At 39.3% G+C, this 22,786-nt stretch overlaps 1 protein-coding gene and 1 non-coding gene across 2 annotated transcripts in view; both read left to right on the top strand.

Annotated features, from left to right (window-relative positions):
* Positions 1 to 22,786, top strand: part of NFE2L2 (NFE2 like bZIP transcription factor 2) — a 139,480-nt gene that overhangs the window by 19,053 nt on the left and 97,641 nt on the right. Inside the window, exon 3 of the mRNA XM_077751086.1 lies at positions 19,528 to 19,653. Within this exon, the coding sequence (XP_077607212.1) occupies positions 19,528 to 19,653 (126 nt within the window). The remainder of the gene's footprint in view (positions 1 to 19,527; positions 19,654 to 22,786) is intronic.
* LOC144220884 (small nucleolar RNA SNORA48) lies at positions 2,072 to 2,206 on the top strand. Its single transcript, XR_013331891.1, has one exon. It is a non-coding gene; the product is annotated as a small nucleolar RNA SNORA48 (small nucleolar RNA).

The raw sequence follows: 22,786 nt of genomic DNA, 5'->3' as shown, positions 1-22,786 counted from the left end.
CTCATTATCCTCTTTCAGCTTTTTTTTAATCCAGGAAAGAGCCATCTTTGTACATTTTTCCACTTTTTTTAGAAAGTGACCTTCCCGGACTGCGTCTTTGGCATGCTCTTAGTGGGTGTAAGCATGCTGGGGGTGTTCAACAAACAATGAAAAAGAAGCTTAGATGAAAAGTGCAAAGTTGTAAAGTTAATAAGATTCAGTTCAGGACTCTGAACGCTGGAGTTTCCAGCAAAGCCAGACCACACTTGCATCACTTTTAAACTGTGTCTTGGGCTTTAAAATATACTGGTTTTGTTTTGTTAATTTACTCAGGAGTTCTGTTAAGTATTAACTTATGGTGCCAGCAGATTTCATTGTACTTCATAAATTATCATGGATATACCAAGTATTTTGAAGACGTATCTGGTCAAGACATGTTTTGCTCTATTACCTCTCCCCTGGCTGGGGAGATAGAGAACTTGTTGCAAACAGCAGGATTAGTGGATCACAAAATGAATTACTACTTGCTTATGTGAAATCATGAACTGTTTTCTCATTACTGTTTTCGTAGTTTGTCATGCATAACATTTTTAACCAGCCTGGTCTGAAATTTATGCCAGTTATTAGTCATTATTTTCTACAGACCTTATCAAGTCATTGATGTCTGCTTACTTCTTGGATATACTCATTAAATTTACAATCTCTGTACCCTCTATTCCCTGCATAGTAATTAGTTTCATAGTCTTCTCCCTATATTCTAGAGTTGTAACTTCCAAGTGCATGGAGTGGCTACACCTGCAATAAATAATTTCTTCAAATCTGCTGGTGCTGCCTCTGTTCTTTATAGATTCAGATAGAAACCTGAAAAATCCGCTTTTACTTGTCTCCAGTCCTTCCACTTCCATTCTAACCATCACCAAGTTTAGCAGCAAAGGAATTGCCTTTTCTTCACCATTCCCACCACCATAGTTTATGCCAGACCACATCTCCTCACTCCTGGTCATTATAACTTTCTTCAGGCTCCCGCTTTTTTATTACATACAATACTGCTAGAAGAATCTTACTAAAGTACCATATATAATACCCTTTAGCAAATCTGACTTCTCCAGACTGCAGTGATTTCTACAAACTCAGAGTACCCATAGTACTTATAGTAACATCCATACAGCTTAACCCTTAAATCTTTTCACATGCCTTTATTTGAATTCATTTTGCCTTCCTTGAAGAAAGAGAGTTTGTCTCATATTTCTTTTCAGCTGCAATAGCCCTTAACACAAGACTCATTCAATACCAACCCTCAGGATCAAGTACTGTCTAATTAGTACCACCTTCAGTGGTAGAAGATTCTGGGCTATAGGAGAAAGAAGTAGGTTACCATCCACTCCTGCATCACAATTTTTTTCTGACTAATGGAATGAGAAGACAATGGCTATTGTCTATTCTTTTTTTGTTAAGTTTATATTTATTTATTTTGAAAGAGAGAGAACTGGGAAGCGGTAGAGAGAGAGAGAGAGAGAGAATCCCAAGCAAGCTCTGTGCTGTTAACCTGGAGACCATGGCAGGGATGGATCTCAAAAACCCATGAGATCATAACCTAAGCCAAAACCTGGAGTTGAATACTTAACTGACTGAGCCACCCAGATGCCCCCTATTGTTCTTAAGCAAAACTTTTGAGACCCTTCAAGGAAGTAGCTTGAATATCTGTTATGAGGAAGGAGAGTTATACATTGTATAAAGGACCTTCATTGAAAATTTGTTTTTTGATCTTTTTTTTTAAGTTTATTTTTTGAGAGAGAGAATGCACCTGCTGGGCCAGGAAGGGGGTGGGGGTGGGGGGGATAGAAAGAGGAAGAAAGAGAGAATCCCAAACAGTCTCCACAACATCAGGGAGGAGAGGATGTGGGGCTTGATCTCACAAACCATAAGATCATGACCTGAGCTGAAATCGAGAGTCAGATGCTCAACCAACTGAGCCACCCAGGTGCCCCATGATAATTACATTTTTCTCTAAAGTCTCTTTGTCAAAAATCCCTCTTTGAGAATTATGCTTGCTGACTCCTCAGATAAGAGTTCCTATTTAAAAAGTCAGTTAGGTCCCTGACCTGGGCAGAGTGGCACCTGGTCAATGGTGCCAGCTTCATATCAGTCTGGGGCAAAGCAATTCCTTGTTTATCCCAGTTTGGCATTCAGTCTGTTCTGGTGTCTAGTTCATGCCCTGGACACATGGATTGATGGGGGAAAAAATAATAATAAATAATAAAATTTTAAAAGTCAGTTAAGCGTTGACATTGGCTCAGGTCATGATCTCATGGCTTGTGAGCTCCACATCAGCTTCTGTGCTAGGAGCTCAGAGCCTGGAGCCTGCTTCAGATTCTGTGTCTCCCTCTCTGCCCCTCTCCCACTCAGAGTCTATCTCTCAAAAATAAATTAAAAAAGAAAAGCATTTTAAAAAATGAAAGGAGAAAAGAAAAGATGAGGGAAATGCTTGCCTATCAGTGTTGCAAATAAATAAGTTATGATATGTTACTACTGGCCATTAATTTCTACCTTGATGAAATATTAAGGAAGTCCAACCATTGCCCAATCCTCTTTTGGAACAGTTAAGCTTGCCATAGCCTCAGTTACCTGTTACTTATAGCCTGAAGCCCAGTGAGCTCCCCTAGCTAAGGAGGCCACTGTTTGCAAGAGCAAATATGCATAGAGATCCCTGGCCAGGGTCACCATACCTGTACTCATTCCTGCAAAGAATAGAATTCATTAGCAATTATAAAACCATGCTTATTGCTAAGGGTTAGAAGAAATTTTTTCCCCTTGGTTCTTAAAGACTGATGTGCCTGGAAAGGAGGCTGGAGGTTTGGCCACCCTGGGTAAGGGCCCAGGCTGTACAGAGCTGAAGAAACTGAAAGGAACCCAGGTCCTTGGCAAGGCTGCTGGGGTTCCTGTGTTGTAAGGAGAGTTGTCGGGAAAATGGACTTTGGTGAAGTGAAAATACTTGTTTTAGACAATAATAGCTGCTGGTATGAACAAAAACAGGTAATGGGAACCTCTTCCTAGTCAGGAGCCCAGAGAGAGGAATGAGCAGTTGAACACTTTGAAATGTAATAATGTGCACTTCAATATTTTGAAATATGGGAGGGAAAGATCTCTAGTTGTCTCCAGTAACTGGCTGGCTTGCTTTATTTTCTTTCCCCACCCAAATATATGTGAGTTTTGGAACCTTGCTTTCCATACTTCATTTGACTAAAAATTACATTTAAAGCCCATCAGATATAATCCCCTTACTTTAAGAAAGCAAAGACACAGAGTTAGTCAACTAGTTATTACTAGAACTCCTGGCCCAAAACTTACTTCATATGCCATGAAGTTCCTGTTTTCATAGCAGTGACCAAGCCTGTATCTGTTTCCTATTTCCTTCTCCTTTCTACCATGAAATGATAGGAGTTGGGGACTCTAAATTGTGCTGAGAATATATAGCCTTCTGGATCTTGGGACAGCCTTTACACTTTATTATAATCATGCTTCTGTTCAGCAAATATTGACTGACTACAAGGTCCAAGCCTAGTACTAGGTGTTGTTCCAGCAGATAAAAGCCTCAAACATAGTTGCAGCTAACATTCACTATAAAGGATGATTTCATCTCCACCCAAGGCAGGAAGGCTAGGGAACTCATATCAATACATTTTTCCAACTCAGTGCATTCAGTTAACCCACATTTACGTAGCTTCCTTTTTCTTTCAAACTGATTACAAGTTTCCTCTTTCCTCTTATATCTTCCTAGCTCCTTGACTGTTGCTTCTGTTTAAAGTTGGGCACAAAAATGAAATAAGTCAGAGAAAGATATAATATTTTTTTACTCATATGTGGAACTTAAGAAACTTAACAGAAGACCATGGGGAAAGGGAAGGGAAAAAAAATAGTTACAAACAGAGAGAGAGGGAGGCAAACCATAAGAGACTCTTAAATACAGAGAAAGTTGGAGGGGGGGGGTGGGCAGGGGAGAGAGGAAAATAGGTGATGGGCATTAAGGAAGGCACTTGTTGGGATGAACACTTGATGTTGTATGCAAGCGATGAATCACGGGAATCTAACCCCAAAACCAAGAGCACACTCTATACACTGTATTAAGCAACCTGACAATAAATTATGTTAAATAAGTAAAGTTGAGCACAAGATTCTGGGAAAGGAGTGAGAAAGCTTAGGGTGTGACTCCACAAGCCAAATCTTGCACAGTTTCTGTATATGGGGATTAGGGAAAGAACAACTGGTTCTTAAAGTTATGGTCTGACTTGAGGCCTGTTTGGGGAGTGTGGGAATTATGGCAAGAAGAGAAGGAGAGTATAACTAAAAACAGTACAGACTTGACATAAAATCAGGTTCCAACTTATACGCATACTCTATCTGACTTTGTCAAGCCATGCTCTCTTCAGATCGTGCCCTCCTCCTTCCCTTTCTTCTCTACTCTCTCTCCATCTCACTGTCTCCACCCTAGTCCAAATCACCCTCATTTCTTTGCCTGGACTTTAGGCAGGCAGGCCTCAATAACCTGTTGACTGGCCTTTCTACACCTATTTGTTTCACTTTGCTCCTTTCTCTCAGAGCAACCTTTCAAAAATGCATTGCTTCCTGGTGTGCAAGGGTAATGACCCAAATCACGAATGCGGCCTCCAGTACCATGCACAAAGAGGCCCTCGCCCACCTCCTTAGCCTTCTTACTGTGGGCCACCCACATTGGTGCTACCGCCAGTCTTCTTTCCCCCTACCCTTATCCCTAACCCCAGACCCGACACCCCTGCTTTTTCTTCAGGGTTCAGCTCATATGTCACTTCTTCAGGACAACTTCCTTAATACATAAGGGTCCTGGACAGAAGCTCCCCTAACATCTTGCACTTCTCCTTCACACGGCTTATTACAGTTGCAATTCTATACTTTGCTGTTGTTTAAAGACTGTCTCCTTAGTCAGAATATAAACTTAGTTAAGTCAGAAGCCATGGTGGTCTTGTTTACTGCTCTATCCCCCATATCCATCACAGTGTCCAGCACAGCAAGGAGCTTGTTAAATATTTGTTGAATGAATGGCCACACTCGTGTCCTACAGAGGCACATAGCCCCTTTCCTGACACTAGTTCTGAGCAGAGAGAAACCACCCTGTTCTTATTGTATCGTCCATTGTTATTTTTCCTTTTTTCAAGAAGTCTTCACACCCAGCACAGAGGCCAACGCAGGGCTTAAACTCATGACCCTGCGATCAAGCCCTGAGCTGAGAGCAAGATTCGGACACAACCGACAGAGTCATCCAGGCGCCCTGTGTGGTTACTCTTAATTCTGATTTGGCTTGCTAATTTTTATCTTCTGTGCTTTTAGATTTCCAAAAGGCAAGAAAGAGCCCTTGGGTAGAATTGCAGTTGGCAGTTGCAGCCACACCACTGTTCTCAGAATGCACATGGCCATTTTCCAGTTCTTTGTATACTGAAACCACCAAGAGTTTTGGGTGGCAGGTCTTGAATTTTGATTCTCGGTCAGCTAAAGCAAGGTCTGTAACCATCCCAAATACAAGTCACTTTCTCTCTGAAAGCCCACCTAATCTTGTCAGAGCTTCTCTCTTCTTGCCAAAGCATTTTGTTTTTACCCCTATTGGGCAGTTATATTCTGGTTTTTTATCTCTGTTGTTTTGATACCCATCAACTTAACCTTCTAAACTCTGTGCTGAGGGCAGGTGCACTGAACTAAAATATTGTCTGAATCATCTTTGTATCTCAGTATCTATCTAACACAATATTAGGTGTTTATTAAACTAAATTGATCTTTTCCATTGTGATAATACAAGACCGGGGCAAATTTCTTTAGTCTTATCAGTTCCATTCATCAATTTCATCATGCACTCTCCCTCACTTCCACAAAGAACTGCAGAGAATAGGATGTCCTGTCCTCTTTGCCTTTCTTACAAATGGTTGCCAAAATCACTAGGTAAGAAGAAATAAAAAGTTTATAAAACTAAGAACAAACCAAGTATGCCAATAAATACATACCATTGGGTATAGTGCATATTTAAAACCCCATGGCTCTTCCTCAAATCAGATGAGAAGAAGTTTTGGAGTGCCTGAGTGGCTCAGTTGGTTAAGCATCCAACTTCAGCTCAGGTCATGATCTCACAATTCCTGAGTTCGAGCCCCATGTCGGGCTCTGGGCTAACAGCTCAGAGCCTGGAGCCTGCTTTGGATTCTGTGTCTCCCTCTCTCGCTGCCCTCCCCCCTCTCTTTCTCTCTCTCTCTCAAAAATTAATAGATATTTTTTAAAAAAAGGTGATAAGTTTAAAATGTCAGGGGCATCTGCTGAAACTAATGTCTTAAAAAAAAGAAGGAAAAGAAGTGACCTGCATACTGATAAATTGAACCCCATGCCTTATAGTTGATTCTCAGAAGAAGGATAATAACCTACATGGTATACTTTGCAATGGAAATCATCCTTCCTAACGTGTAAACATTTAAAACTTATGTATTCTCTGAAACCAAATGCATAGACCTGGAATAGGTTCTAATCCCATTTGCCCCTGTCTAGCATGGTGACTTAGGCAAGTCAGGTTACTATCTATAATTAGTTGTCCCATGCTACAGATTTTAAAACAGAAAAACCTCCTAAAGGACCTTCCTTTTATTTAAACCAGCCCTCATAGAATCAGGTGTGAACTTGTGGAAGGATGCGGTCAGGCCATGACTGTCAGATGGGAAACTATATTTTGCCATTATCAAAGATATGATATGTGATATGATATGATATGATATATATCTGGGGAGATAAATCTTTTTCAGGTAGAACCTCGTCTTATCAATTGCCAATTAATTTCTATTTGAGTGGGGTTTTTTTCCAGTTCGACTGGTTTTTTTAATATTTAAAAAATATTTATTCATTTTTGGGAGTGAGCGAGATAGAGCGTGAGTAGGGGAGGGGCAAAGAGAGAGGGAGACACAGAATCTGAAGCAGGCTCTAGGCCCTGAGCTGACAGCACAGAGCCCAATGAAGGATTCGAATTCACAGACTGTGAGATCATAACCTGAGCCGAAGTCAAACTCTTAACTGAGTAACCCAGGCATCCTCAGTTCAACTGGTATTTATTAAAAGCCTGTTACTCAAAAGAAATAACATGATATGGCAGAACTATCAGTTAGGAACCCTGTGCTCTAGATCTGACTGTGCGACTACAAGCCGTATGATCTTAGGTGCTCTCAGTGACCGTTGCTTTTGACTCCCTGTGCTAGGCACTTTACGGGTATGATTTCCTTTAATTCTCACAAAACCCTTCATGATAAATTTTGTCAGCCTTTTATACAGATGACTAAACTGGGATTCAGAGAAGTTACTTAACTCATCCCAGGTCACACAGCTAGTAGATCAAGTGAGATGTTTTTTCCACTGACTAAATTCTCTAGATCTCCGTTTGTACCATCTATAAAATTGGGGAATTTAACTATGTGACATCCATGGATGACATTAAATAAATTTAACTTATTTGTTGACTTTTTATTATGGAAATTTTCAAATTTGCACAAGTCAAGACAAATGACCCATCTGCCAGCCACAATATTAGCACCTCACAGCCCGTCCCCCTTCATCTATTCTCCACCCACTTTCCTCCCCACCCCTGTGCCCACCGGAGTCTTGTGAAACAGTCTAAATATATATTATTTAATCTTTAAGTATTTCAGTATTTATCACTAGAGAGAAAGACCTTTTAAAAACATAGCCCCAATACCATTAGCACATCTAAGATATTTACTATAATTTCTTACTATCATAAATATCTAGTGTTCAAATTTTCCAAGTTTATAATGATTGGTTTGTTTAAATCAGAAGCCAAAGTCCTCCTATTGTATGTGGCTGCTATGTGTTTTAAGTCTCTTTTAATCTGTGGTTTCTTCATGTCCCCCACCTTTGTTACTCTCGCAATATATTTGAAGAAAGTGGCTATTCATCCTAAAGAATTCCCACATCTGGGGATTATTGCATTCCTGTGCCATCGATTAACTTGTTTCTTTGTTTCCTTTCTCACCTATAAGCTTCTAGTTCAGTCTAGATGCTTGATCTGGTTCAGACTTGATTTTTTTTTTTCTTTACAAAAACCCTTTACAAGAGTTATGAGTACTTCCATCAGGAGATAGTGATGTCTAATTGTCTTTTTGTTGTTATTAACAATCCTTAATGCTAATTGCCTAATTCCAGTATTTCCATCAGGGATTTGCAAAATGGTAATATTATAATTATATCTTTTCTTCTTCACTTAATAGCTAGAGTATTTCTTTTTTTTTTAATAGTTTATTGTCAAGTTGGTTTTCATATAACACCTAGCGCTCATCCCAACAAGTGCCCTCCTCCATGCACATCACTCCCCTTCACCTATCCCCCCACCCCCATGAGCCCTCAGNGCCATCTGGATCTCCTCTTTGGAGAAATGTCTGTTCATATCTTCTGCCCATTTCTTCACAGGATTATTTGTCTTTCGGGTGTGGAGTTTGGTGAATTCCTTATAGATTTTGGATACTAGCCCTTTATCTGATATATAGCTAGACTATCTCTATAATCTCTATTTCTACAGTTTTCCTAACCTCTACTATTTAATTGCCATGAGATACAGTTTATAAAAGAAAGGCAAGCTAAATGCTTGATCAATCTTTTTATTTACCAATTTTCAGAATAATGAGTTGGTTCGTTATCACCTTCTAAAGGTGATTGATGAAACAATTTTTTAAAAATACCACTATGATCTCAGGAGCTTAACACATATGATGTGTTTGAAGAGTTGCAGTTATTCTTACTGATGCTCAAATTATAGGCACCTCCTCAAGTTGGCTCCAGAGCCCTTTGCCATGTAGTAGTCTTTGAGAGCTGCTTCACCTTTTGTTTGATAAGGTGTTCAGCCTCAGCTTATACATTTCTTGGAGTCAAGTAGAGTCAGTTATATGGTTTTTAAAAGATATCAACCCAAAGAGCTGTTGTTGTCCATGTTTTCTGGTTTGTGGGGAAATCCTGTCTGCACTGAGAGCAGAAGAAGCCAACATGTAGAGAAGAACTGAACCAACTGTGAACAGGAGTGAGTGTGAATGAGAATTTTGACAGCACTGGAGTTCCTGCAGTTGTTCCTGAGGCCAGTTGCAGCCTGCCCATCTCTTAGGTTAGCTTCATAACGCTTCCTTGGCATCCATAAGCCAATTATTTCTAACTTTCGCCAAGGCTGATTCAAATTAGATTTCTGTCATTTGCTATCAAAAGAACTCTCACTTCTTTGATAAAAGGAAATACACAGAATAAATTATTCATAAGTGATAGATCTGTATTTCAGTAATATCAGTTTTATTACACCACATATAAATCCTCTCAATTTTCCATTGTCATCAATAAAAAAAAAATCAGAATGTTAATGGATTTTTGATTATGTGATTTTTTTTAACTTAGATTTTCTTAGTCTGGGATCTGGTAGAAAGGCAGGACATAAGTCTGGAAAAGGAGACTGATATTAGAATGTGTAGGGCCTTAAATACCATGGTAAGGAGTTTGGACTTCAACTTATAGGTAGTAGGGGTCTAACTGGAAAGTTTTCAAGTAGGGAAGTGATACATTTGGATCTTTGGGGTATCCTGGTGGCAGGGTGCAACTTCATTTAAATGGGAAAGCAGTTTCCTAGGTCCTTATTCTGGAAAACTAATCACTTAAAGGCTCTTCCAGATATCTGAGGCCAAGTTGATAAGGGACTCACCTGGTTGGAAAAGGGAAGAATTCAAGAGAAATTTCAGAGGTAGGCTTGGCATTACATAATGACCAGTTGTACACAGGGAATGAAAGTGAGTAAGTATAGAAAGACTGTGAGTAAATGGAGATACCATCAACACAGGAGAAGGTGGAGGAATAGATTTGAGAAGACACTAATCTAACAGAGCATCACCACTGACCTTTATGGTCCATTTTAGAAGGTCTGGTTGCTCTGTCCCTATGTAGCACTCACAATCTCTCTTATTTCAAAGAGGTTGGAGGTAGGAGGCCAAGGAAGTCATCACATTCTGGAAATTTAGGATTCCTATTTGGTCTCTGATAAAGAAGGAATTAACTGTGGTTTTGTCATGCTGGTGTGTTTTGGAATAATATATTTTATATGTAATATATCTAAAATAGTATGTTCTATTTATTTATTGGTTTTATTTAGTGAATGTAACTAAAAGAGTAATTATAACTAACCTAAAATTTTGTATATCACACACCATAAAGAATACCATAAATTGATTGTCTACTTTGTGTTCATGGTTACAAGTAGACAAATTAAAATTTTACAGTGAAATAAAATTGAAAAGAATATAATAAACTGATATGAGGCTCAGGTTTTCAGTGTAAATATTTCTGTGTTCAAAGCAATTAGCCAGAAACACATTTTCACCATACCTTCCCTAGAGAGCTAAAGAGCTCTTATCTACCTGATTTCTAAAGCAAAGTTATCAAATGCCAACAATGTAATCTGTTCTGTGTTAAAAATAGAATTAGGCACTTTCTTTACTATTAAGAAAATAGTAAAAAGAAATGTATGAAATTAATTTTAATAATATATTTTATTTAACCAATTTTTCCCAAATGTTTTCATTTGAACATATAATCAGTATTGTTAAAGTGTTTTTATTTATTTTTATGAGACAGAGACAGAGTGTGAGCAGGAGAGGGACAGAGAGTGAGGGAGACACAGAATCCGAAGCAGGCTCCAGGCCCTGAGCTGTCAGCACAGAGCCCGACATGGCTTGAACTCATGAACCAGGAGATCATGACCTGAGCTGAAGACTAAAACCTAACTGACTGAGCCACCCAGGTACCCCTACAATCAATATTTTTAAATTACTAATGAAATGTGTTACATTCTTTTTTTTTTTCATAAATTTTCATACTTCAAAATCTGGTATGTGTTTCACATTTACAGCATATTTTAATTCAGTCTAGCCAAATTTCAAGTGCTCAATAGCCTCATGTGACTAGGGGCTATCATATTGGACAATACAATCGTAGGTAAAAGAAAAGTTACAACTGGAGACAGCATCTTTTAAAAGACTTATCTGCCTTCCCTTTAAATTACATGACAATTACAACATGCTTAGCACAGTGTTTGCCACTTATAGCCAGAAGGCCATTCCAAGTCTCAAGGGGAAATGTTAACTGACAGAGATTACAAATAGGCATTCAAATATTTGATCATTTTTATTCTGATCTCTACCCCTGCCATTCTGCTTTCCATATTTTAAAGAATGATAAATGGTGGTGCTTTTCTGTCATGATGAGTTACGGATTGGGTAACGAGGACTTTCCCCAATTACAGAATTAATATGCTGTTCTGGAGAGGCACTAACTTGAGAGACAGATTGAGTTTCATCTTGGCTATGCCACTAGTGTATGGCCTGAGACAGGTCAAGTCAGTTCTTTAGACATTTTCTCGTCTCTAAAATGAAGACGGACTAGATTAGCCTTGGGGGTTATAAGGGAAGAGTGAGGAGGAAATAAGTGATATTTTTGCCACGCATACTCACACATACCCCACTGTATTCAACTACTGCTGGATCAAGTTTGTTTCAATTAGTAACCTTCAGTATAAGCTCCAAAGCTAATTAAAATTTTAAATATTATAAGCAGGGAATGTAATCATCTCTACTTCTCTTTTCAACAGTATACGATATATTCACATCTCCTGGCCTGTTCCTGAAGGTCCTCTCACACCCTTTTTCTCCAACTCCCTTGTCATCAGTCTTACTCTTACTCCTCCCAAGTTCCTGGTCAGGTTCCCAAATCATTAGCCACTGCTGATTCCAGGAAAATTGAAAATGAGGTATATTAGTTCAAGTTCTGCCCATTGTAAGGATTATCCTTTTCCTTTATCCTTCTGGTGTCTGAGTGAGCTGTAAATGATAGAGTAATCCCCCTCAAGCCAGTAAGAAACATTTGTAAACCATGGTTTTAATTTTTTCCACCTAAGTTAATTGGTCATGTTGACTACTCCCATGAGGCGATATATGTAAGGGACAGTATTCTGACATGAGTAACCAATAGGAGAATATGGGCAACTTACCCACTAAATTTACTTGCCTTCAAAACCTGTCCAGGCCTGGTTCTATATTTACCTTTTCAACTTAAGCCAGGAGTCTCAAATAACATCTGGCTCATGAAGAGCAAGTGAGATTGCAGTCACTTGGTGTCTCAAGGTTAGTTGTTACACCGAGACCCAGTAGCAAGCCTCTAAAAATCCAAAGAGGTCCACTAAAATAGTGCCTCTTCACACTGGTCAAAGGCTCAGATACAACACTTTCTCCCTCCTTTATTTTTATTTTTTTAATGTCTTTTTTTGTTTCTGAGAGCGAAAGAGGGTGTGTGAGCAGAGGAAGGGCAGAGAGAGAAGGAGACCAAGAATCCAAGCAGGCTCCAGGCTCTGAGCTGTCAGCACAAAGCCCAACATGGGGCCTGAACCCATAAACTGTAAGATCAACTACCTGAGCTGAAGTTGGATGCTCAACCAGCCAAGCCACTGAGGCACACCTCTCCCTCACTTTAGAACCACAGCCACACATATTGTGTATTCCATTGAGCCTTGAAAATTTTCCACTCTCTAGATCTTACGTGTTTTTTCAAGATTTCAAAGATGTGTAATATTTTTACTCTTTTGCCCCCACTTTGCCTAGTATTAGCAATATAATGAGTCAGTGTGATGTCCTGTAAGGAGGAAATAAGCAAGCTCTCTGCTTAATTGTGGCCCAGAGCCTCAAAAGTGATATAATCCTGTGGCAAAAAGGTAAAACTATACTATAGTCCATACCAGATAAAAGCAAACTGTTTCTCGCTTATCATTTACAATTACCATAATAAATGGCCACATGTTGCTTTGCATGGCAGAAGGAAAATTCAAGTAGGCACCTGAAGGGCTTTTGTTTGCTTCTTTGATATATAAATCAAGAAGAACCTTAGTGGGCTACCCATCTACTTTCATCTTAGGGACTCCATAACCAGCTAGTCACCTATGGCTTATATCATTCTGATTCTCACACTGACCCTACTACTTTCAAGTTAGCCACATGCAAATATTGAATGCTGCTACTTTGACGATGACACTCTGGGATCCTCCCATCCCATGTAACTCTGTAAGCCAAATTCAACTCCAGCATCTTTCACCATCATCGCTGGTCTACAGGGAACATTTTCCAAAGCCCTTTCAACAATGCTGACCTCCCCTTATAGGTTTGTTTCTAAAGGCCTCTGTGAAGAATGGCTTTGGACTTTTGGACCTCAACTCACAGTTGAGGTGAGTGGTTGGGCCAGAAGTGATCAATCCGTGCCATCATTCCTGTCTCCTGAAATTTTTAAATTCATTCTTTTACAGTATATTGAAGAGATTTGCACTTGACTTCAGTTTATGTGAGTCACCATTATATCCAGATTTCAGTTAACCTTTAGCAGAACAAATAGAATTATCTCCAGCTTCTCTAGCTGGAACAGTTCATCCAGAATCTCTTGTGAGCCCTATTTGTAAAATCAACCCACGCTACAATTGTGTCCTCCTGTTCTTCAGCATTCTTAAAATCTATTCTAACCCACATTCCACAGATTAATTAGCAAAACTCTTCCAATTCCTTTGGTACTTGAGCTGTCTCTTCCTGAATTTCACTTTGTAATTGGTCTCTTGAAACATACTAAAATTCAACTCTAATTAAAGATCTGCAAATATGCAGAGTAAGACATAAGAGAACTGGCCTCTTATAAGGTAACTCCCTCAAACTAGAGTGCTTCAGTATCATCAGACAAAGGACAAACAGCTACATAAGCAAAAGGAGATACTGCTTCAGGCAGCAAAGGAGGCTCAGTGGAGTTTGGGGGTGGAGTTAAGTTCTCTGAATTCACTCCTACACAGCATTTTAACTTTAAAGCTGTAACTCTTTCCGGATGAGCATGTTAGCATGTGTTCATATAACACCACAGGTAAGGAGGTGAATTCAACTGATTCTAAGCAATCAGCAAGAACAAATACTAGTTTGGGATGCCAGGGTGGCTCAGTCAGTTAAACGTCCAACTTCAACTCAGGTCATGATCTTGCAGTTTGTGAATTTCAGCCCCACATGGGGCTCTGTGCTAACAACTCAGAGCCTGGAGCCTGCTTCAGATTCTGTGTCTCCCTCTCTCTCTGCCCCTCCCCTACTCACACTCTGTCTCTGTCTCTGTCTTTCAAAAATAAATAAACATTAAAAATCTTTGGGAAAAAAAAGAACAAATATTGGTTTATAGTTATATATAGGAATTTCTTTTAACAAGTTCACAGTTTGGGTATCATTTCATATTTTTTTAATGTTTATTTCTTTATTTTGAGAGAGAGAGAGCTATCAAGCAGGAGAGGTACAGAGAGAGGGAAAGAGAGAGAATCCCAAGCAGGATCCGTACTGTTAGTCCAGAGTCTGATACAGTGCTCAAACTCATGAACCATGAGATCAAGAGTATGAGCTGAAGTAAAGAGTCAGACACTTAACCAACTGAGTCACCCAGGTGCCCTCAGTTCATGTTTTAAAATGAGCATCTTGGGGTGCCGGGGTGGCTCAGTCTGTTAAGTGTCCAACTTCAGCTCAGGTCATGATATCGCAGTCAGTGGGTTCAAGCCCCACCTCGGGCTCTGTGCTGACGGCTAGCTCAAAGCCTGGAGCCTGCTTCTGATACTGTATCTCTTTCTCTCTCTGACCCTCCCCTGCTCACGCTCTCTCTCTCTCTCTCTCTCTCTCTCTCTCTCAGAAATAAATAAAACATTAAAAAAAATTTTAATGAGCATCTTGAGGTTTCCATTTGTCAATCTCTTCAATGGAAACAGCTAACCTCAGCACTGAGCTCTTGAATTCCTCATATTCTTCATGCTCTTTTATGGTAACAGCCATTAGGTCCTCCATGGTTTTGTCTTCAATGCCCACCTGAGTCCTAATGTTAACAGACATTAATTTCTTTAGCTGTTTCACTAAAACAGCCATGGGCTTCTAGCATCCCATCTCTGAATATTCATTGGGTTTTTATTAGCTTCAAACATAATGGGTCTGCATAACTAGAGTTTCATCATTTCCTCAAGAGTCTGTTGTTTTTAACCAACTCCCCATCACCTGTTTCTCTATAAGTCAGGATTTATATTTGCAAGCATTAATAATCTACTCTAGGTGGCTTAAACAGAATGAAATTTGTTGGAAGAGTACCAAGGGTTCACAAAATCTATGGGAAAGTTAAAAACCAGCTCAGAAAACAGAAGCTAAAAGAGGCTGGCAACAGAACACTCATCCAAGAACCTCTAGGAACAGTCTGGTTAGAATGTGCCAAAGCTTGGACAAGAGTTGTCATAGGAAGAGGCTAGGCAGAAGGTTTTCAGTAATGCTGCCACCAGCAGAGACTCTTTTCTCCTGAATTATTGAGATCACTATCATTTCTGTAAATAACTTGCTAATCCCTGCACCTTTGTGTCAGTCCTTTTGGATTCAATGTCAGAATCCCATTCAACAAACCTCAGCTACATGCTGATACTTTTGCTGTCTCAAAGAGTAAAGATCTGCCCTTTTTCCAGTTTCCATACTGGGAAAAGTGTTGCAATGGTAGGTAGGTCACACACGCACGCATGCACGCACGCACGCACGCACACACACAGCCAGGCCACCATAAGTGGGTTTATTTCTGGACTTGCTATTCTGTTTTATTGATCTGTTTATTTTGTTGCCACTATGACACTGCTTTAATTGCAGACATTGTATAATATGTTTTAACATCTGAAAACTCAAAAGGTTAAAAAATTTTTCTTGGCTCTTCTCAGCTTAATACTTCTCAATGAATTTTGAAACTCTTCTATCAAGTTTCCAAGAATATCACACTGGAATTTTGTATTGGAATTAGATTGTATTTCTGAATACATTGGGGAATAATTTAAAATGTTTATAATGTTGAATCTTCTTATCCAAGAACATGGTATATCTCTATTATCTTAAGCCTTCTTCTTTTATACTGCTGGATAATTATATAACTGTCTTAACTCAGATTTGGCATAATTCTTAAGTTTATGTCTTTGTTGTTAGAGTGGCTAGAATTTGTTCCATTTTATTTTCCTTTAAGAGTTTTAAGGCCTTTCTTTTGGCTCAAGCAAAATCTTAACGTCTCATAATTTTATGAATTTTATGCAAATCCCTCTATGATTCTAATTTCCCTACTAAACTGTATGAGCCAATGAGCCAAATCCTTCCCAGGTTTATCCAGCATCTATTACTTAATTAAATTACATACTTTGTAGTATAAATTTGAGTTTGAAAGTTAAGGGTAAAGAATGTTTCTAAGGGGAGTAAATTCAGAAAAAATTACCAAAATTGGATTAATTGAAAGATGGTGGCCACTGCATTAGTACTACAGTACCCCCTAGTGGACACAAAGAAACATGGTCTTGCTTATACCAGGAAAAAATCTGAAGGGGCTTTAGTGATCAACTAAGTAAACACTCTAGTTTCCAGATAAGCAAACTGAGGAAGAAAAAGGAGAAATGATTGGCTCAAGTTCACATGGCCAAACCAAGGCCAAAATTCAAGATTCCTAACTCTCATTTTTCTTTCTCTTCAACATCCCATTACCTCCCTCCCCCCAAGGCAGTCATCTGCTTGCTTGCTCTCTTCCTTCTTTTTCAACATGTGCTATACACCTATTATGTAGCAGGGCGCTAAGAATACAAATATAAAAATATTTAGTCTTTGCCTTCAAATCTAGTTTTCTTTCAAGTCCACTAATTTTATCCATTTTCAGGGACTGAATTTGTTAGACAAAGACCATACAACCATGCAGGGGTAGGGTCTCAGTCATCCACAGACTGACTCACAATGTGATTAATGAATTATTGAGATTTGATTAGAAAGCACATTTGCAAATGTGTATACTGCCCTTGACCAGCTTCAGACCCATTGCTGTGAATTCTTTTGCAAAAATTGAAAATAGGATATTGAAGGTGTTCATGTGTGCCCACCACCCAATCCCAAATGTTATCATTTGTGTGTACTTCATTGAACAAATCTTTATTGAGGACTTATATGCCAAGCAGGTACTAAGTACTGGGTTTAGTGTGGTCAACAGGATAGATAGGGTTTCACGGTTTCTGCTCTCATGAAGCCTACAGTGTCATATATATGTATGTGTGCAATTCTTAAAATTGCAGGAAAACTTTTTCCCATTTCAGCCTGGCAAGTCATATTTTTTAGGCTATAGAAATCAGGGTATGTAAACATTTTCTAAAATTACTCTGTCCCACCATAAGGGAAATAAATAATTAGGATTTGGGGTAAACGGGACTGGAATTGAAACTCAACCCCACAATTTATAAGCAATTAGACAAACTGATTCTCTTTTGTGAGCCCCATTCCCTTCTTTAAAATGAAATAATAAGTATCCCTTGTGAATGATGACAGTTCATCATTATCTTTATTAATACCGAAGCATTACTTCTTTTTTTTTTTAACAAATAGTTTATTGTTAAGTTGGTTTCCATATAACACCCAGTGCTCATCCCCGCAAGTGCCCTCTTCCATGCCCATCTCCTCCCTCCCCCCCACCCTCATCAGCCCTCAGTTTGTTCTCAGCATTCAAGAGTCTTTCATGGTTTGCCTCTCTCCTTTTTCCCCACTATTTCTCCCCTTCTTCTCCCCCATGGTCCTCCACTAAGTTCCTCCTAATCCTCCTATACGTGCAAACAGATGATAGTTGTCCTTCTCTGCCTGACTTATTTCTCTCAGCATGACACCCTCAAGGTCCATCCATGTTGCTACACATGGCCAGATTTCATTCTTTCTCATTGAGGCATTACTTCTTAAGTCAAAAGCATGAATTATATATTTCCTTTCCTAAAGTGCAGAAAAATTATAGTGAGAGAAACATTAATATTTTTCACTTAGTTTCACCAAGAGTGTCACTTTTCAGAATTAATACAGAAATACACTCATGGCCACTGACATTTTAATTGAAAATAATAATAATAAAGGGGCACCTGGAGGGCTCAGTTGGTTAAACATCCAACTCCTGGTTTCCGCTCAGGTCATGATCTCACAATTCTGTGCGTTCAGGCCCAGCGTCAGGCTCCATGCTAACAGCGCAGAGTCTGCTTGCAATTCTCTCTCTCCCTCTCTCTCTCTCTCTCTGCCTTTCCCACACTCTCTCTCAAAATAAATAAATAAACTTAAGACGGCAACAACAACAATAATAATAATAAAACAAAATCCTCTAGCAATGGATGCTACTACAATAGTGTTTCTTTAAGGCTATTTTCTTCTATGGGGGAATATGTCCTTACTCCACAGAGACAAAGCCCTGTTATTTCAGTTATGATGAATAAATCTGGTATAACCATTATTTATAAGGGATCTTTTAGTAAATTGTATCTAACTTTATCACTCCACCTGTGTAATGGTTTGACAAAGGCAGAAATCATGTTGTACTCGGCTTTCCCTATTCTCTCCACCCAATGGTACTTTGCATAGACTTAGAGCATGGTAAATGTGGCTAAGAAGACCATATCTTACTATGTGCTATTTGACATATAAGCTGCAAGAGAAAATCTGGCCTAAATTATAGGTAAACTTACTTTGTTTCACCTAGAAGTAGCTATTATGAAACAAATTCTACTCCTATAACATTTCTGCTAGGGAAAAAAAAAAGTTAAATTCCCCAATCTCTACTCAAACCAAAACAAAGCTTCAAAAGTATTTAGACACAGAGAAAAGGAATAAGGCAGATCAGGAGAGAATGAATATGTTTGTAAATGCTGTGCATGCAACAGGCCAGCTTCCTTTCCCTGTTGTAATATTTCCTAAAGTTTGTTCCACACAGTAGCAGTTCTAGCAAAAGTCCAGGGTTTCAAGGTCAAATAAGTTTGGGAAATTTTGCCCAGCATTTTCCTTTCTTGAAAGTTTACAGTGTACATTGATAAGTTAAAGCTTACCAGAAGTCTTGCCTATAATAAAGAAAAGTATTTAAAATTGTTTACCTACCATTCTCCTGAATTTATTTGGCAAATGTTTCACATATAAACAGAACTAGTAATTTCTGTGGAACACACTGACTTCAGGAAACTGCCCCATAGTGTTGAAAAGGAACTCCTTATCCTGTTAATTCACACACATACAAAATTCTTGGCATTTTATCTCCAAATCCTGCAGGACTGAGAATATAAGCATTTTCAGCAGTATTTTAACTAAAGACATCAGTCTAGAGGTAGCAGAAAGTTAATGCAATTGAATTTTACTTATGTAAGAAGTCAGTTTGAATCTAGGAAGTGACAGTTTGAATCCCAGCAATGCCTGAAATGTTGTCACAAAAACCAATAAACAGATATCCAAATCCTGTTTTTGTATATGGGAGGGACAGAGAGGGGGGAACCATAAAATTATCACCCCCAAATCTCACTGATGTTTCTTACAGTTTTCTATTCTTACAGAATCCATTTTCCTACAATTCCATCCTGGGACTTCCAGTTTACCTTTGTGTATTTCTAATTCTCCTCTCTAGATGGCAGCACAGATGAAAAAATGCCAGAAAAGCTTGGAGCCGACAGATTTCAAGACCCACAAACAGCTATCAACCGCCTACCCACAACTCACCTTTCGTTTTTTTTTATTTAAAGTGAAACCTAAGGTATGATGATTACACTTAATCTTTTCAAGTAAACTGAATCAGTTATATGGGGATGTAAAGAACAGCAAACATAGTGAAATGAAGAACTGACCACTTAGCAACCTCTCTCCCATATAGGTGTATTTTCTGTACCTTAGCAATAATGTCATCAGTGTTCCTGTGTCATGCAGAATGTCATATAAGTATGGTCATTTGCATCATGGCACTGGGCATCTGATACAGTCAAACTCCAAGCCACCTGCTTTGCTGAGAGTATTGGATTCATTTAAGATATAAACAATGCTATTTACTGACCTTTTTTGTCAACTGATGCTTTGAATCTGCTGTAAAGTGATCACCATGTCACCAGATGCTGCACTGAAGCTTAAGAAGTTAGCAAGAAGTGGGGCACCTGGGTGGCTCAGTCGGTTAAGCGTCCGACTTTGGCTCAGGTCATGATCTCACAGTTCATGGGTTCGAGCCCCATGTCAGGCTCTGTGCTGATGACAGCTAGCTCAGAGCCTGGAACCTGCTTCAGATTCTGTGTGTCCCTCTCTCTCTGACCCGCCTCTGCTCATGCTGTCTCTCTCAAAAGTAAATAAAAACATTTAAAAAATTAAAAAAAAAAAAAAAAGAAGTTAGCAAGAAGGTAACACTTCATTAAGAGCATGCAACTTATGGTTGAATTAATAATGCAAGAGAAAAGGACTAGAACAGACCTTTATACTTTACATCAAAGCCCTACTAAGGTTTTTTGAAACATTATTCTTCATGGTGTTAAAAAACAACATTCACATTCAACTGAGTAAATTTAAAGATCAAGTTAGCTTTATTCAACAATTCATGAATGGTCAGCCTCCCATTCAGCAAATAGAAAGGAGCTCTGAGGAGCTATACAAAATGGAAGGCTTTTGTAGGGGCAGGGATAAGGAAAAGGCAGATTACCTTATCTTTCTTTGGGGGACAGATTCCCTGTCTTTCTATCAAGTGGATTACCTCACTACTGCTAACCAGGAAATCAGATTGATTAATTCAAGGTTAACATTCCTGAGAGAGGCTGAAACTGCAGTTAGGTTAGGTATTGAGTACTGGTTTGGTGACATAGGCCTAGCACAAATGATTCCATTTTAGGCCTGTTGTTTCTTTTTTTTTAACCAGCAAGAGGTTCATAACAAAAAAAAAACAAAAACAAAAACAAAACAAAACAAAACAAAAACATAACATAGGGAAGGTGCTGCTACAGCACATGGCATTTCATGGACTCAAGAGTATGCTAAAGAACACTAAATTGTTCATGTGTAATGACCTGGATAGAAGCTAAAAAGTGACCTGTGCCCTTTAAACAAACAACAACAAAAAACTCTCACCATGGAGAGTGAACGTAACTGTAGTACATACATAAACCAACCTGAGTCCAAGTAGGTTGTCATTCACATCTAAGAAAAAATCAATTTGCAGTGTATCAGAGTCATTTTAAATTCTCTTCTCCTTCTCCTTCTTTGCAAACATTCCAGGAAATTACTCTGAATACCCCATCTTTCCTTGAAGGAATACCTTTGAATATTCCTCAGGTTATAATCAGTTATGAGTCAGGAAATCTGGCTTTTCCAAAACAACTCCTGTTGCTCTAAGGTTACTTCCCTGGGCTCTAGGTTTAGAGACAAAACTGAGTCCTAAAATGACTAGATGGAGAGGCACTGAGGTAATGCAGAATATGAGAGAGTGAAGGAAGTTGGGATATTGCGTATGACCCAGCCACTGGCCTGCATACCTGTCAAGGGCCACAGGATCCCACACTATCCAGAGCTGCAGGCTAGCAGCCCTCAGCTCTGGGACTTTCCATGTAGCCAAGACCCAGGTTACTCTTTCCCACACCTAGGACTCTTGGAGGTGTCACATACCCAGCACAAAGCTGAATCCTGAGAGTCCTGACCCATTAATTCTGTTGCATCTGTACAGCCACCAAACTCACCATTCCTGAGACCCTTGATATCCTTGATGTGTGCCCAAGAGGGAAGCCCTTTTAAGGAGTTATATCCTTAAACTCCTTAAACAAGGAGTTTATCCTTAAATATCCTTAAACAAGGATGAAGTCATCTTCATCCTTGATTCAGCTTCCAACTCCTCCCTTTCCTCCTAAACTTCTCCTCTGCGACCTTAGGAATCTCATTCATAATCAACAAAAACCCTGATACTCACAACCTCTTCACTGGACACTCTTTAGCTCTCTAGCCCTAACCTGGCTTCTCTGCAAGCACACTGCTTCCCCTGCAGCCCACATAAGTAGAGGCTGCTGAGTCAGGTTCATTGTGTCACACACTGTCATTTCCATGGGTCTCAGTTCTCTGCCCTCTGAAACCCAGACTACATAGCCATCAGGTCACACTCTCTACCCCACCTGTCATCTACTGACTGCCTAGCCATGCCCTATTAGAGGCATTAGCAACTAACACGAGTATCTTTTTTTGTTCCAAATTCTGCCAACAGTCTGGCACATTTGGTATGTCCATGAGGCATAGTTGACCTCTTTCAGTTCCTTGATTCCATCTCTGGTTTCCTTCTCTGGTTTCCTTTTCCTACTCTGCTTCAATCACCCAATCCCATGGCCACCCCAGACTTGGTCATCAAGTAACCATAGCACCTCTTAACCCATGGCTATCTATTCCTCTAGTTCTTCTCCTTTGGTTATTTTTACTCTTGATTATTGAAACTTATTAAAAAACTCTGTTTTCTCTTTATCTATCACCCATTTGCTGTCTTCTTTTCCTTCTCTCTCTAGAAAAGATTCCATGCTTTCTAATCTTAGCCCCATGGCCTCAGTCCATGTCTCCATTATTCTTTTGTTTCATCTGCCTGACAAAATTTGAATCCAGTTGTTGGCCATTCTTTTGTCTGGGCTGCTGGACACTGCTGGAGAAAACCACATGGTCACACAGATCAGGCTGCCCTAAATTCATGCTCAGCAACCTTAAGTGGGACTTCATTACTGCCTACAATCCTACCACATTCCCCTGACCTGCTTGCTCATTCTTTGAGTCACCAGAGCAGCTATTTTGAGAACTCCTCTCTCTTTCCAAACCCCACGCTTGCCTTCTTTACTATTCCCTGTAGGTGGTTTTGTTTTCCACTTATCAAGGGGATGAAATAGAAGTTA

Source organism: Crocuta crocuta, unplaced genomic scaffold (genome assembly GCF_008692635.1).
Source record: "Crocuta crocuta isolate KB4526 unplaced genomic scaffold, BGI_CrCroc_1.0 scaffold219, whole genome shotgun sequence".
In the NCBI taxonomy this organism is placed as follows: domain Eukaryota; kingdom Metazoa; phylum Chordata; class Mammalia; order Carnivora; family Hyaenidae; genus Crocuta; species Crocuta crocuta.
The sequence above is the reverse complement of the archived record's forward strand: the minus strand, read 5'-3'. Positions and strand labels throughout refer to the sequence as shown.